The sequence below is a fragment of the Pieris rapae genome, chromosome 13 (assembly GCF_905147795.1).
Source record: "Pieris rapae chromosome 13, ilPieRapa1.1, whole genome shotgun sequence".
Lineage (NCBI taxonomy): Eukaryota > Metazoa > Arthropoda > Insecta > Lepidoptera > Pieridae > Pieris > Pieris rapae.
The window spans coordinates 4,174,379-4,188,150 of record NC_059521.1 but is presented as its reverse complement, the minus strand read 5'-3'; the positions used below and the strand labels follow the sequence as shown (position 1 = coordinate 4,188,150).

At 32.7% G+C, this 13,772-nt stretch overlaps 2 protein-coding genes across 6 annotated transcripts in view; one reads left to right on the top strand and one right to left on the bottom strand.

Annotated features, from left to right (window-relative positions):
- Positions 1 to 1,020: 1,020 nt before the first annotated feature.
- On the bottom strand, positions 1,021 to 12,618 carry LOC110993871 (leucine-rich repeat extensin-like protein 5). Of its 2 annotated transcripts, none has more exons than XM_022260257.2 (10): positions 12,443 to 12,618; positions 9,798 to 9,872; positions 8,568 to 8,703; positions 8,120 to 8,196; positions 7,733 to 7,781; positions 7,418 to 7,519; positions 7,199 to 7,277; positions 5,494 to 5,722; positions 5,187 to 5,304; positions 1,021 to 5,035 (listed from the first exon to the last, which is right to left on the bottom strand). In XM_022260257.2, the coding sequence occupies exons 1-10, from the start codon at positions 12,503 to 12,505 to the stop codon at positions 3,990 to 3,992; spliced, it is 1,974 nt and encodes a 657-aa protein (XP_022115949.1). In that variant the 5' UTR covers positions 12,506 to 12,618; the 3' UTR covers positions 1,021 to 3,989. The 2 variants fall into 2 exon arrangements, with proteins under 2 accessions (XP_022115949.1, XP_022115950.1); XM_022260258.2 differs by having other exon boundaries at positions 11,899 to 12,614.
- Positions 12,619 to 13,285: 667 nt separating this feature from the next.
- The window catches only part of LOC110993881 (microtubule-associated serine/threonine-protein kinase 3), a 36,062-nt gene continuing 35,575 nt past the window's right edge, over positions 13,286 to 13,772 (top strand). For 2 of the 4 annotated variants that reach the window (XM_022260281.2, XM_022260282.2), the window contains exon 1: positions 13,288 to 13,696. In XM_022260281.2, the coding sequence (XP_022115973.2) occupies positions 13,567 to 13,696 (130 nt within the window). In that variant the 5' untranslated portion in view covers positions 13,288 to 13,566. Of the gene's footprint in view, positions 13,697 to 13,772 lie in introns of all 4 variants that reach the window. The other 2 variants (XM_045630647.1, XM_022260279.2) reach the window with 2 other exon arrangements.

Genomic DNA, 13,772 nt, shown 5'->3' with positions numbered 1-13,772 from the left:
TAGTTTTTTTTTGTTTGATAACTTTGAATAATTTATGATTTAAGATGTTAATAAAAAGGTTTTTTCAAGAAATCTTTTTTATCATAATCAAGTTCATTAATACATACATTTAATTTGAACATGCTGTGTACAGCACAATTATTAATTATTGTAATTTATATTAGTGTTAACCCTGCCATTTCAAATATATAATGACTAATTGTATAAGAATCATTATTATAAGCTAAGAATCTCAGCTTAAAATATATTTATCAATTAATATTAAATCATATACAAATAAGAAAATATAATACATTGGTATTGTTTAAGATCGGTACAAAATATTTTTTTTTTCGTAACAATTATACTAGGTACCGTAAAAGTTTAATTAATTTTCATAAATATTCTGATTTTAGCCGTATAAAAGCATTAACGGTGTGCCATTAATTATTGTGAACGTTGTCTATGTCTAAATTATATTTTATATTAATAAAGATATATTAACAAATTTTTCTGTGTGTAAATAAGAATACCTAAAAACATTCAGACCCATCATTCCATAATATACAGTACTTCAAAGAAAATTAATTGCTTTTTAGACGCCATTTGATAAAGCTGGCAACCCCTATTCGGACAGTACTATCTGCAATTTTAGTATTCCATAGAGAGTAGGAGGTAAATCTTGGATTAAATATAATACTAGCGGATCTGTCAAGCGTTGTCCCGCATGATATTTCAAGCTATTAGGATATAAAACAAAGTATGAAAGTACTGATTGCAGCGCCATCTGCCTGGCTTATGTAAGAATCTAAACCATCCAGGGCTCCATCATCATCCAGGACTCACATACAAAAATATCATTCAAGTCGGGCAAGCCGTCACAGGTGTGACATATACGCGCGCAGAATTATATATATAGATAGATAATGAGAAACAAATTAGTAAACGAAGTTCTTTTGTTGATTTTTTGTTTTTTGTACACTTTGGAACAAAAAAACACATTTCGTTATATTAGAACTGGGAGATAAATAAAACGTGTAGTCGTAATAAAAACACATATATTTTGCTTTTTATATTTTACCAAAAATCTGGATCAAGTCCATCAAGGCAGTCTCCGGGTTACAGTCATCTATACAAGCTCCGCGACCGGACTCACCCGCGCATATACGTAAGGCGTTTTTATACACGTGTCTTAATGGGTCCGCTAAATAATATAAATTATAAAATTGGGGTAGAATATAGATACTTCAAAAAAATAGTGATTCTGTTTCAACGCCATCTACTAAAAGAGTAAACATTATAGCTTGTACTTATTAAAACTATTAATTGAAATATCTATACATTTCAAACATTAATAACAATATCATTATAAATGCTAATCTATTCTACCAGAAATTTAAAAGTACCCAAACTTCAAAAATAGAAATTCCAAGAACGAACGTAAAATTTAAAAAGCCATACATTTATGCAAATAAGCTAAAATGTATAGTTATTTAAAAAGAAAAATATCAGAATCATTAAAAAACATATGTGCTATAAAATCACTATACAATCTACACTATCTAACAACTTACAAATATTCCTTTGTTGAGCAATTTTTTTTGGTTATTAGCCAAATTTAATAAATAATCTTTGTATTTAATTTGTTTGTTTAAAACATAGCAATGGACAAATAAATCAACCTTACAATTGTTTTTTTTTAGATGATTAATATAGTTGTATTTTTCATGGGATTGAATGAAATAATAGAACGAAAATAAACAAGAAAAATGTGGAAAGCACCATTTTAATGATTCATTATTTGCTTGAAGTGTTTATGCAACTGAGTTATGCCAGATTTGACATATTATACCTTATGGCAATAAAACTGACAGTCCTGCTAAAATGTCAAATTGATTTAACAAGAAACACAAGGACGTTATTCAAAAACAAATTACAAACATATATACATAACAATATTGCAAAAATGTCAATCGGTTTTAACCTAAAACAATTTGGAAATCTTTGAATAATTTTTATACACTAAATATATAGATCGCACACACAATACTTTAGCGGGTTTTTTTTACGAAATTTTCAGTATATTCATAGTTAATATTTTAGGAAGCGGAGTAACAGTTTAATAGTATAAGTCTACAGCAAATAGTACTGTGTGTGCGGTTCATTTTCAGCCTGTTTATCCTTGGACAAATCTTATCATAAAAGAAGGCACTTTTAGAGGTATTTACATTTTGGTCAGTGTAACAAAAAATAGCATATGTTGATATGAATATTTTCAAATAATTTTCTATATAAATTTATCGGATTTCCTCCAAAAGCGCCTGAAGTTTGAAACATGTATGCTGCTATTAAGTAACAAAAATGGGATCTTATTGTTAGAATTTGACAAATGTCACATATTACAAAAATATGCTCCACTTTTTTAATGTGTACATTTTTAAGAAGAAAATAGTAAGCAACTTACGAATTTAAAGCCCTTTTTGTTAAAAATACTAGATTTTTTTGTTGGTCGTAAAAAAAGCAAGGTATACAAGAAAAGGTGTTATTAAAAATGTTTGAAGGCAAAATACAAAATTTATATCAAAATTTTAAAAAATCACAACATTTTAAGTTCGTAGTCATTAAATGAAAACCAGTTTCGTTGAATAAAAAATCTAGATCAGAATACATTTTGGTCCATCTAAGTTACCGTGACACACAAACAACTAGATATATAAAATCCCAATCTTGTTTATAAGCAGCGACAAAGACAGACAAAATATCTGGCACTGAAATGTGGCACATACGAGATTATTGCGGACCCATTAAGTCGTGTTGGCCCCGAACCTTTAACAACATTCAACAACACGAACATAAGTGAGCCTTGAAATATTTTTCGTCTTTTGAAATAAAAAAGGTATATAAGAGTTTTACATAGCCCTAACATTTATGATTTTATTTAATAAATGTATGTTACAAAGTAACTAAGCCATTTGTGACGAGAACATTGTGGAAAACAACACTGAGATTATAAGTATTCAAATAAATTGAAATTCTGATGAGAGTTTTAAGAGAAAAATATTAGCTGGCTCAAAATCATAACATGCATTAGTTCGGGGCTCGACTACCTAAATTTGCAGCATATTGAAAATATATTAAACCATTTTATTTGTGGGAGGTTCTTGATAATAATAAGTTTTTTATTAATATTTTGGATAAATTTAAAATTGTGTCAATTTGTACCCAATTAAAAAAATTAGATTTTGGCACTTTTCCACTGTAATGATAAAAAATACTGAGTCCTTTGTCTGAGTAAATTAATATTCTATTTTCATTTATATTCATAACGATACTAATAATTTTCGCAAAATGACCTTTTATCCAAAACCTCCCACTCACTTATCCAACAATGGTCAATAAATTATTTGATATTTTGACTTGATATAGCAATATATATGTATAATATACAATTGGAACTCCTATAATTACCTAATTCATTATAAATCACAATCGGTAACAATAACTCAATGAAACAGTCTAGAGATTTTGTCGAGTCTCGGGCCGGCCCGATATCACAACACACCACTTTGGAAATTAACACTTTGTGTTACACGAGCAAGTTAATTATAATTGTTAATTTTATATCTCTTGAATTAATGCTTTAGATTTTAACTTTATTGTACTGATATGTTGCAAGAGATAAGTATGAATGAATTTGAAACTTAGTTACAAATAAATCACCATGTTTATGCAGACACATTTTACTAACTCATTATCAAAAAATATGTTAAGAATCCTAGGACATCGAGTTAAAAATTTAACTAAATACTGTTTAAATAAACAGGTCTTATTGAAAACCTGCTCATGTAACACAAACCAACATGTCATAGACTATAAAAATCCGTAACCAAACTCAGTTTGTATGAAGTTACGCACGTTCTCATCTCAAACTGAGTGTATTCGAGTCACTCACTATGTACACTTAAACCTACTTTAAGGACACTTGGAACACCGGAAGCTTTGGGCTTTGGTCAGTCGATGACGACATACGGAAGGGCTATCAGGTCACCGAGCTTCGCACACTCGTGCCATTCCGCGAAGTGCGTGGCCTTAACGGGCCGGCCTATCTCATCTCGCTCAGTTTCAACGCTCTCTAAGGCATTATTCACACTGTCCGACACATCTTCCCTAGGAAACGTCAGGACTGGGGCACACGACGCGTTCTCATACCTATACGGCACTGAATTTACACAAGACACACAGTTTTCATACAAAGTTCTTCCGTCTAGTTTGACAGTAGCCGGTTCTAAAACTTTTTGCACTACTTTTTCTTCTTTAACATCTAGGTCCATTTGTTCCTCAATGGGATCGCTGAGACCTTCATTGTTTTCTTTCGTTCTTTCAACTGTTCTGTGTCCTGGGGATGTGACAGAGAACTGTTGTTCTGGTTCTTCTTTAATTTCTTTAACTTCTATTGTCGGCTCTTTATCATCATTTTGGGTCGGGGAAGGATTCAATCTCTCATCGATCTCTGGCTTGATGTCTACTTCCATTTCAGATTCAGGTTTGATAAGACTAGGAGATGAGGCCTCATCTTCGACTTTTAAGTCTTCGATGGGGTAAGGTCGGGGGGAGGGTGGTGGTGGTCTGGGTGGAGGCGAAGGAGGCGAGGGGGCAAATTCTGTTGCGGGAATATGCCGACATAGCGGGAGCCGAGACATATTCTTGACACAGAAATCGTTAGCATAGTCTGAGTAATTGTAGAGAGGAACGACTGTCGCGAAGAGAGTAGGGTCATTGGGGTCGATGGATGGCCGAACTGCGAATTTATGAGGATGGAGGGGGGCGCGGGTGCCATTGACCCCAGGGAGAAAGGCGTGATGCAGGGCGTGGACGTGTTCCGGCTGAACCACGGTGGGAGTGTCAGCCGGACACGCGGGATCGGGTCCTACGTCCGGGTCACATATACAGGGGGCCCATTCCCGCTCATCCTCGAGAGGCTCAAGAAGCCATTGAGGTTCTGGGGGGGCTTCACTTTCCCCATTCCGCAAGGGTGAATCCACGCTCACTGGTGGTTCTGGAATGTAAGAACGAAACAGTTAGGAAAGGTCTCAGCGAAATAATTATTAATACAAACTTTTTCTAATTGACTCTATGGCAAAATATATGTGATATTGCAAGTTTAGGGTGGCTTTTGGTGGTGATATTTTAATATGAAAAAAACGTACCGTCGGGCTCTATTAGCATGACGTCAGGCGAGTGAGGAGAATTAGGCGAGGGGGGTGCACTAGCTTTGCCCCCCGTCCTTGACTGGATCTGCTCTAGCAGTTCTGCTGTCGTTTTAACCTAGAAATTCATATTGAGCGTTATACATAATTTCATAAAGAACAATAACAACTTTTAATATTATCTTAAACTTAACTATTTATAGTATTAAATTATTATAGACGAGCATATTTAATATTATATACGGTACAACTTTATCTTCTTAAAATTATTTGATGCAAAATTAAGAATTAATTCTATTCTTGTTACCTTTTTGCCCCCAGCTGGTGGTATCCTATTGACCAGAGCAGCATATGGGTCCGGTTTATCCCTTCTCCAGCCATTCTTCCGCCTTTCGGGGCCGGATCCATTTCTGGCCGGCCAGGCGTTATTGGCCCCGGGCGTTGCTGTGGTATTGGGGATACCTGCCGGGGCTTGAGGCACCCCAGGCACTGCTGGTATTGTCGTTTCTACACCAGACCCAGCTCTGCCGTGACCCCTATGGATATATGATTACTATTCAGTAAAAGCGATGCCTAAAGCTATATAATCAAGTAGAGATGAGTACATATTAATTTTGAATTGATTAGCTATGGCTACTTTGAGTCTCAGAGTGATTGTGAATGCAAGATACAATCAGGTAAAAAAACACAAGAATTTGACTTATTTCTCAGCAACAGGCTTGGACAACTCAGTAAATTCTGAGTCCCGAAGGAATATACAGTAGAACTCCAATTATCCCAATTAATGGGGACCGGGACCCATTCGGATAATCAAATATTCGGATAATCGGATTTAAAAAAAAAATTGCCATTGGAGAGAATGAAAGCTACGTTTTGATATTGCACTATTTTTTTATTGAATTAAATAAAAGAAACATGAAATTTTCACATGTTTTAAATATAAATAAAATGTACTTATGTACAAGTTTAGAAATAAAAATCATTGTTTTTTAAACATCTCCGTCAATGTAAGCTGTTTTGAGGTCTTCAACCGTTTTCGGGCAATTTTTTGTGATTCGGATAATCGGCGATTCGGATAGTCGGAGTTCGGATAATTGGAGTTCTACTGTATTAGGTGAGCTGAAAAGTTCGTAGGCTATCACATAGATGGCGCTACTACTACTACTAATAATAATTTTGTGAGTACTTTAGATGAAGGAATTTTTGTTTGTTTAAAAAAATGGATAAGTAGGAATTCGTATGTTAATAAAACATTTATTTTTGACGAAGTACTATTGAAGGTAAGGCCCTGATAAACAGTATGCGGACTCTGCACCAAGAAAAATCTTTTTGAGAAGTGGTTTGCTAAGTTTAATCGAGGCGAAATGAGCACGGAGGACAATGTACTGCAATGAAGAGTAAATTTGGATAACCGAAAAGTGAAGTTGATTTAGATAGCCGAGACCCTTAAGATATGAAAGGAATGTGTTCGACATATACTAGATGAATATGCAAAGGCTTTGTTCAAAGTGAATGACGTGGGAAGACACAATGGACGAAAAACTAATGAATGATTCTGTAAATCCTAATTTATTGCAACATAATCTCCAGATTTGGCAGCCCATTAAGACAGAAATTTCTCGCGAAAATTCTCACCGGAAAATTTGCGCTGATGAGGTAATCGCCGAAACTGAAGACAATATGAGGCTAAAGAAAATCTTATGGTAAAATTGTATGACCGCTATAATCGATAGTTCTCGAAGGTTGATCAATCAAACCAAATTCTATTTTTAAAAATAGTTCTTTGTTGGTCTAAGAACTCTTCAAGAAAAGGTTGGCCTTTTAGATTCCTTAGTTTAAACTGCGGAAAGACTTAGTTTAGCGTTGGCGAAGACTGAGCAATGTTAAAATGCGATCTTTATAACCATAGATCTGGTCTAGGTGAATTCGTTACAGGCATTATGCATCTGTGGTTTTTTTATTTTTTTTTTTTAGACTAAATAGCATAGAAAAACAATTTAAAACAGAAGTACCTTCGTTTCTTGGGCTTCTTGTCCCGTTTGGCTTTTTTGTCGTCATCGACTGACTCTGGAGTGAGTGCGCGTTTCACGGCTAGAAACAAACATACGCTACATCACACTACTAATAACAGTACTTATAAATCACCAAATATATATATATATATATATATATATACCAAAAAATAATATGTATACCAAATTAGTAACCAATCCAGGTTTGTGTATACTTACGCGGCGTAGCAGGTTTGTGTGCGTGTGTGGGTACAGGTAATGGTGGTGGGTCGTCATCCACCAGGATCACATCCTGGGAGTCTGACTCGTAACCACCCCATGCTGTAAAATATTTTTTATTAAAACTACTGATGTACATCAATCACTGATAATATGAAATTTTATGTTCTGGAAAACTAAATTGCAAATGTATTGCTAATAGTCGATACCTTTAGACCTTGTATTACTTGCAATGTTAAGTAATATTTTACACTATTCAACATAAGTGTATGAACAAAAAAAATCCTAGACATTTTGTTAAAATGTGTGAATTACCTGGCCTCGACGGCAATCGTGGGCTGGCCACCGCGGGACTCAAGCCTTGCTGTAATATTAACAATCTGTTATCAAAACGCAAATTAACTAGGAAGGTCAATAAATAAGTCCAATACTCAAGTGATATTTTTTGAAAATGTTCAATACTGAATTCTATATTAATTTATATATTTTATTAAGATTTAATATTAATGAATTATATCGGTGATTTTTTTTATTTTTGATGGACTTTTATTCAGATTGGTGAAAATGGCCATGTACATGTTTGAATTTCGAAGGGTGGACACAATGATTCAAATAAGCAATAAGACTAATAGAAAAATGTTTTCGAGGTGAGGTGTGGCGAAATTTACATTTGTATTATAAGTTAGTTCATTCTGCACTTACCCTAATAAGAGCCGGCGAGGTGAGGGGGGTGCCACCAGGACGTCGAGTGCTTCGTTCTGCTGAAGATCGGTTGGAACCTATAATATTTTATATACAAGCTATACTATTTATAAACGTACCATTAGCATCATTTAGTTATATAATTTTGTTACACATGAAATTATTTGCTAAATGATATACGCCTTATAAATACAAATCTTCAAGTTCCAAATAGGAAAGATTTTTGAGGCTAAGAGAAATTGGCACTAATGACTAATTTTATCTATACCAAAAATACCTCTATGATAGTCTTAGAAGTGAACAATCACCTATATTGAAATATGCCATATTTCATTATTAAAAATAAATAAAATCACACATCTAAAAAAATTAAGGCTTGCCTCAGTATCAAATTACATAATTATGTTTTAACTCATCCCAAAATACATAAAAATTCAAATCAAGTTACCGGCGTGAGCTGGCGATGCTACAGCAGGAATAACGAGGTCCCGCCACCTCTTGACGAGCACCTTGGCGCGTCGAGCGAGTGTGGGATCGCTCGTCTTACGCCTCAGTTCATTCACGTGCTTGCCTAATCTGGTGGTCTGAAATAATATTGTTAAACTGTTAAAAATGTCAAGGAAATATCTTAGCGGATTTAACGTTGACGAGAGTAACTATGCTCTAAAATAGTAAAAACGTGGAGATTGGACAGTATTGTAGTAGTATCTAAGGGACCGTTCAGGTATTACGTAAGCACTGTAGGGTTGAGGGGGAGTCTTTGACTCTTCTTATTTGGCGATTACGTCAACAGTAATTACATATTTACTTTTTTTACACATATTATCCACATTGTCTATACTTGAAAGAAATGCATTTTGAGGATTACTACAAAAAATTAATACATATTATGGTTTGCTGACAAGGGAAAAGGGGAAGGGATAAATTGAAGTAAATTTAATTGCATATTACTTGAACGGCCCCTAAGAACATAGTGTAAAATATAATGTAAAAAAGCGTCTTGAAAATAAAAAATAATAGTAGTATTATTGCACCAGGTTACGGCAATTAGCTTAGTATTTTATGAAGCTAATATTATTGTAGAAGTATTTACCTAACAATACAAAATCCGCTTTATGGGTTATAAACAATAAGGGTACAAATAACAATAGTGCAATTTTAAAATAGCTCTAGTATTTTCGGAAAAAGTATGGTCTCAAATCATTCACTGTTACTCATAAAAGATAGACAAAAGCACTGTTTTTTCACAATGACATTTACCTGAATATTATAGTACTGTATTGTGTCTTTGGGATTATGGAGTCTAAATGATTAATACAGCATATCATCCTTACACTTTTACTTTCTGATTGATATAATGATTAAAAAATAAATTTTAGCTATATTTTGTTCTTCTATAAACATATTATTACTATTCAGTTTTTTAATTTACTATGTAGATTAAAAATAGCAGTATTCTTAGAACTATAAGGAATCAATCAATAATAGTAAATAAATATAAGGCTGAAAAATAACATTTTTTGTACATTTATAAATTAAAACTAAAATATGGGAAATAAACAGTTTTCTTATGTTAATTTAATTTCTTTAGTGTATTTACCTTAAAGGTTAATAATATGGAGTAACATTTTAATTTTGCCATAAATGACTATAATTACTGCAAATGCAAATAACTTACCTCCAACAGCTCTTTTGTGATATTGAATTTCTCCAAAATTGATATAATTTCATTAACTGCTTGCATGTCGACGACCTGCAAATTAAATAATTATTTAAATAATTCAATTAATTTATTATTAAAGAGTTCTCAATATTGAAATAATAAATGTAGATAAATTTATCATATTACATATAGCATGTAGCATGTATGTAGCAAGAATAGTTGTGGAGTAGGTGTGTTCAGAACTCATAAATGATCGCAAATCTTTAGAAAAGTTGATTTTTTTTGATGATGATGGCTTGTTACCATCAGGCCAAGGAATATTTATACTAACAATTCAAATAAATCACACTGTATATACAAGAAATTGTTATATATTAGTAAATAGAGAGTAAGTAGAAGTATTTATTAATAAATTGGTCAGGAGCCACAAAAGGGCTCCAATTATAATTTTGTTGAGAGCGAACCGAGTTGCAGAACCTTCAAATTAAACATAATATTTCTTGCATAGTTTTTAGATAGTAGAAGTAGAAATTTAAATTAATGTTTTTAAACTATGTTACTTAAACAATCATATTTGAGTGATGCAACAGTTGCATAAGAGATTGCTTTGAAATTCAATTCAAGTAGTTCCAAGTTTAGGAACCTTTCCTCCTAACTCAGGGATGTATATATTCTGTTAACACATTGTAACTAGTCAACAACAAGTAAGCTATTGTAGTATTTTATAGTTAATTTCTATTCTTTGTATCAAGTATGATATTAATACCAAAATAATGTATATATCTACCTGTTAAAATGATCTTTTATCTATGTAAACCAAAAACCTAAATAATATCAAAGAGTAAAAGAGAGTTTGTTTTAAAGAGTAGGTTAAAAATTAGTAGTAAAATAATAATAGTCATGAAGAATGATTTAAGTTTTAATTCAAAACAAATCCATTCAATTCTTATCAGTGAAAAAATAGTTTTGAATTTCAAAGGTGTGTGTTGGCTACAATCCTTATTAAGAAATAAAAGAAGTCATTCAAGACTTTAATCATGATTTGATAAAATTTATAATTGTTAGTTTTTAAGGCATGGGTTTTATATAATTCCTCAGCAAACTAAAATGTTATATTGTTGAAGATGTCAAAGGCCGACATAAGTATTGCAAAAAAAAAACAGGATCACTTAAGAAGACAATTCTGGGCCTTTTAATATTTGGCATAATACCAGATTGTTAAGCAGAGTTCAGGTTGGGCTGAACTAAAAAGTCCTAAGTATAGAATCTATAATTTTTAGATCTGATCTAAAATTGAAAATAAAGTTACAAATAGTTTGTATCATACGTTGTTTATATTAAATGATTTGATATCAAAACAGATAATCAAGATATATAATTTATTATATTTCTAGAAAATTTTTAACAAGGATTTTAAAGTTAGCAAAAAATGTTTCCTACTTTCTCAACATAACAAATAGGCAGTGTTGTTGGTTCAGTAAAATATAAATATATTTTAATAACTTGATATTTGAAGATAATTTACAAATGATTTGAGTATTAACAGGTCCCAGGTTGCACATACCAAAGCCCTTATTTTGTTATATTAAGTGTGGTAAGAAGAACTAAATATACATATTAATATCATAATAAGTTATTAAATAACTGTATAACTTGAATGTATTTGGTGTTTTTCAAAAATGATAACATTATATTATGAAATATCTTGGGATTAAAATAATTGCAAATATAAGACCTGTCAAGAGACCACATGGAGAGAATAACAGCCCTTTTCCATAACCTAAGCAAGGGGTATTTATAGGATAAGGATTATTGTGTGCATTTTGAATTGACCCTTATACCATTTCCTGTTGAATTATTAATGAAAGGGTCATTGTACATCAGCATTATAATGACCAGTGATGAGCAAAAACTAAGTTCATAAGGGGTTATTTTTACGCAATAGTACACTTCCAGTTTATCAATAATTTATCCTACATAAGAAAAAGATAATTACTGTTCTGTAAGACTTAAGTTATCAATATATTTGTAATATTAGGAAATTGGAGACCATAATAAATAGCAAAATACCACATGCCTGGCCAATAGTGTCCTGCAGCTATAAAACTAAACTGACCTTAAAATGCACACTCTACAGAATAACATTATATCGAATCCTGTAATACAATCGACATAAACTAGCCAAGCGTTCTGCAAACATTGACTCTCAAAGCAATCACCTAAGGTCATATCGAACGATCTAATAATTTTATACTTCATTTCGAAATCTATCAGGGCATAATTCACTTCATCTAACCAGAAATTAAAAGAAAAAAACACGCGTGGCACAATTCCACACTTTCACATTGCAAAACATTTGGCACTAGGGACGGAGGGACGAGAGGTGAGCTGACGACGTCAGTGGCCCCGAACATCAGTCGCAACGCTCACGTATTGTAACACACTATAATTCCACAACGTTTCTCGTATTACACGTGCTACTGCTACTGTTGAATGTAATAATTCAGCCTTGACGGCCGTGTTTAGCACTTAGATACATTATACAGCCTCTCAAGAGAGTCAATCGCAACTCGAGTCGGGTGTCACAGGCCCGAACAGACCGTTTCCAAATCTCCGGCTTTCATATCGGCTGTATTTGTCTTTATACTTTGGAAACTTACATTGTAATTGCTATCCAACGCATTAAGAAGCCGATTACTTAGCTCATGAGCGTTATAACTCATTTATAAACGAAAATATTTAACTAAATACGACGAACGTGTCTCGGCTGCGTCGTAATGGCGGACCGACGACTACGTATGCCCGTGCCAGGGCATTTTAGCCGAATAATTCAGCTGATATCAAGTAAAGGCGACGCACACTCGTGTTTTTCCGTTTCTTTTGACAGGAAAAACTGCAATTTGACAGCAGTCAGAAAATAGATGGCACTACTAGTTGTTTGATAAATTAATAATTCAAACCTATTTATAGAAATAGGTTTCTCATTTCTATAAAAATAATAGTAAAAAGTACAATTTTGTAATCCGAGAATATTTTCTTATATATTTTGATATTTTTATAATAATTGTAACGTTAAAGTATGGCAACTTTATTTTCTTTATCTGTATTAGTACTGGCGACATTTAAGTAATAGTTGCATTTTTAGTCGTTTGGTGGAGCTAGTCTAATTAATTTAATATAGATTATAATTTTATTACATATGCTGTTAAAAAATATTCAAATTTATGATAATATCAGAAATTTATTTATTAGGTTTGTATCAAAATAATCAATTTATATATGTATAAATAGTAATTTTTTAGGCATTTCAAAAATTATCCTTCTTTATATAATTTGAACTAAAACATTATATGCATTAATATAATAGATATATATACATAGAATTTATACATGATACGTATTGGGAATTCAAAGAACTTATTGGCAAGATAAAATGGATTAAAAATACAGATTATTAAGCTACAGCCTCGTTAAAATTGGTAACACTGTGTTACACCGCTTGGCAGACCACCTTCTAACCACAGAGGCAAACTTGTGATTTGAAAAGTAGTTGCAAAATGTCATTTTGATTGTATTTATTTGTATGAATGTATTTTCATTTTGGTCTTGTAGGCCGCAAAGTAATATGGCACAGGTGGATAGTAAAATCGTGCATATAGTTTAAAAATAAAACGTCACTTTACGCGGAAACCGATGGGGGTGAAATTTGTGTTGTGATGGAGATTTTACATTTTTTTCTAATTTAAATGGCGCAAATATAAGTTATAGTGTATTGTGAGAGGCAATGGATCGTCGGTGCTCCCAATCGGTCAGGACGCTGGTGTTCGACGATTCTGACTCTGATCCGCCTAAAGGCGATCAGAAACATTTGTCGACGTCTGCTGCTCCATCATCGCTTAATCAGAGCGCTGAAGGTAAATAATGAAATGTATTTAGTTTGTTTCGGTTTTGGTTTTATTTATGTACCATGTTTGGGTTTGCTCAGCTGTG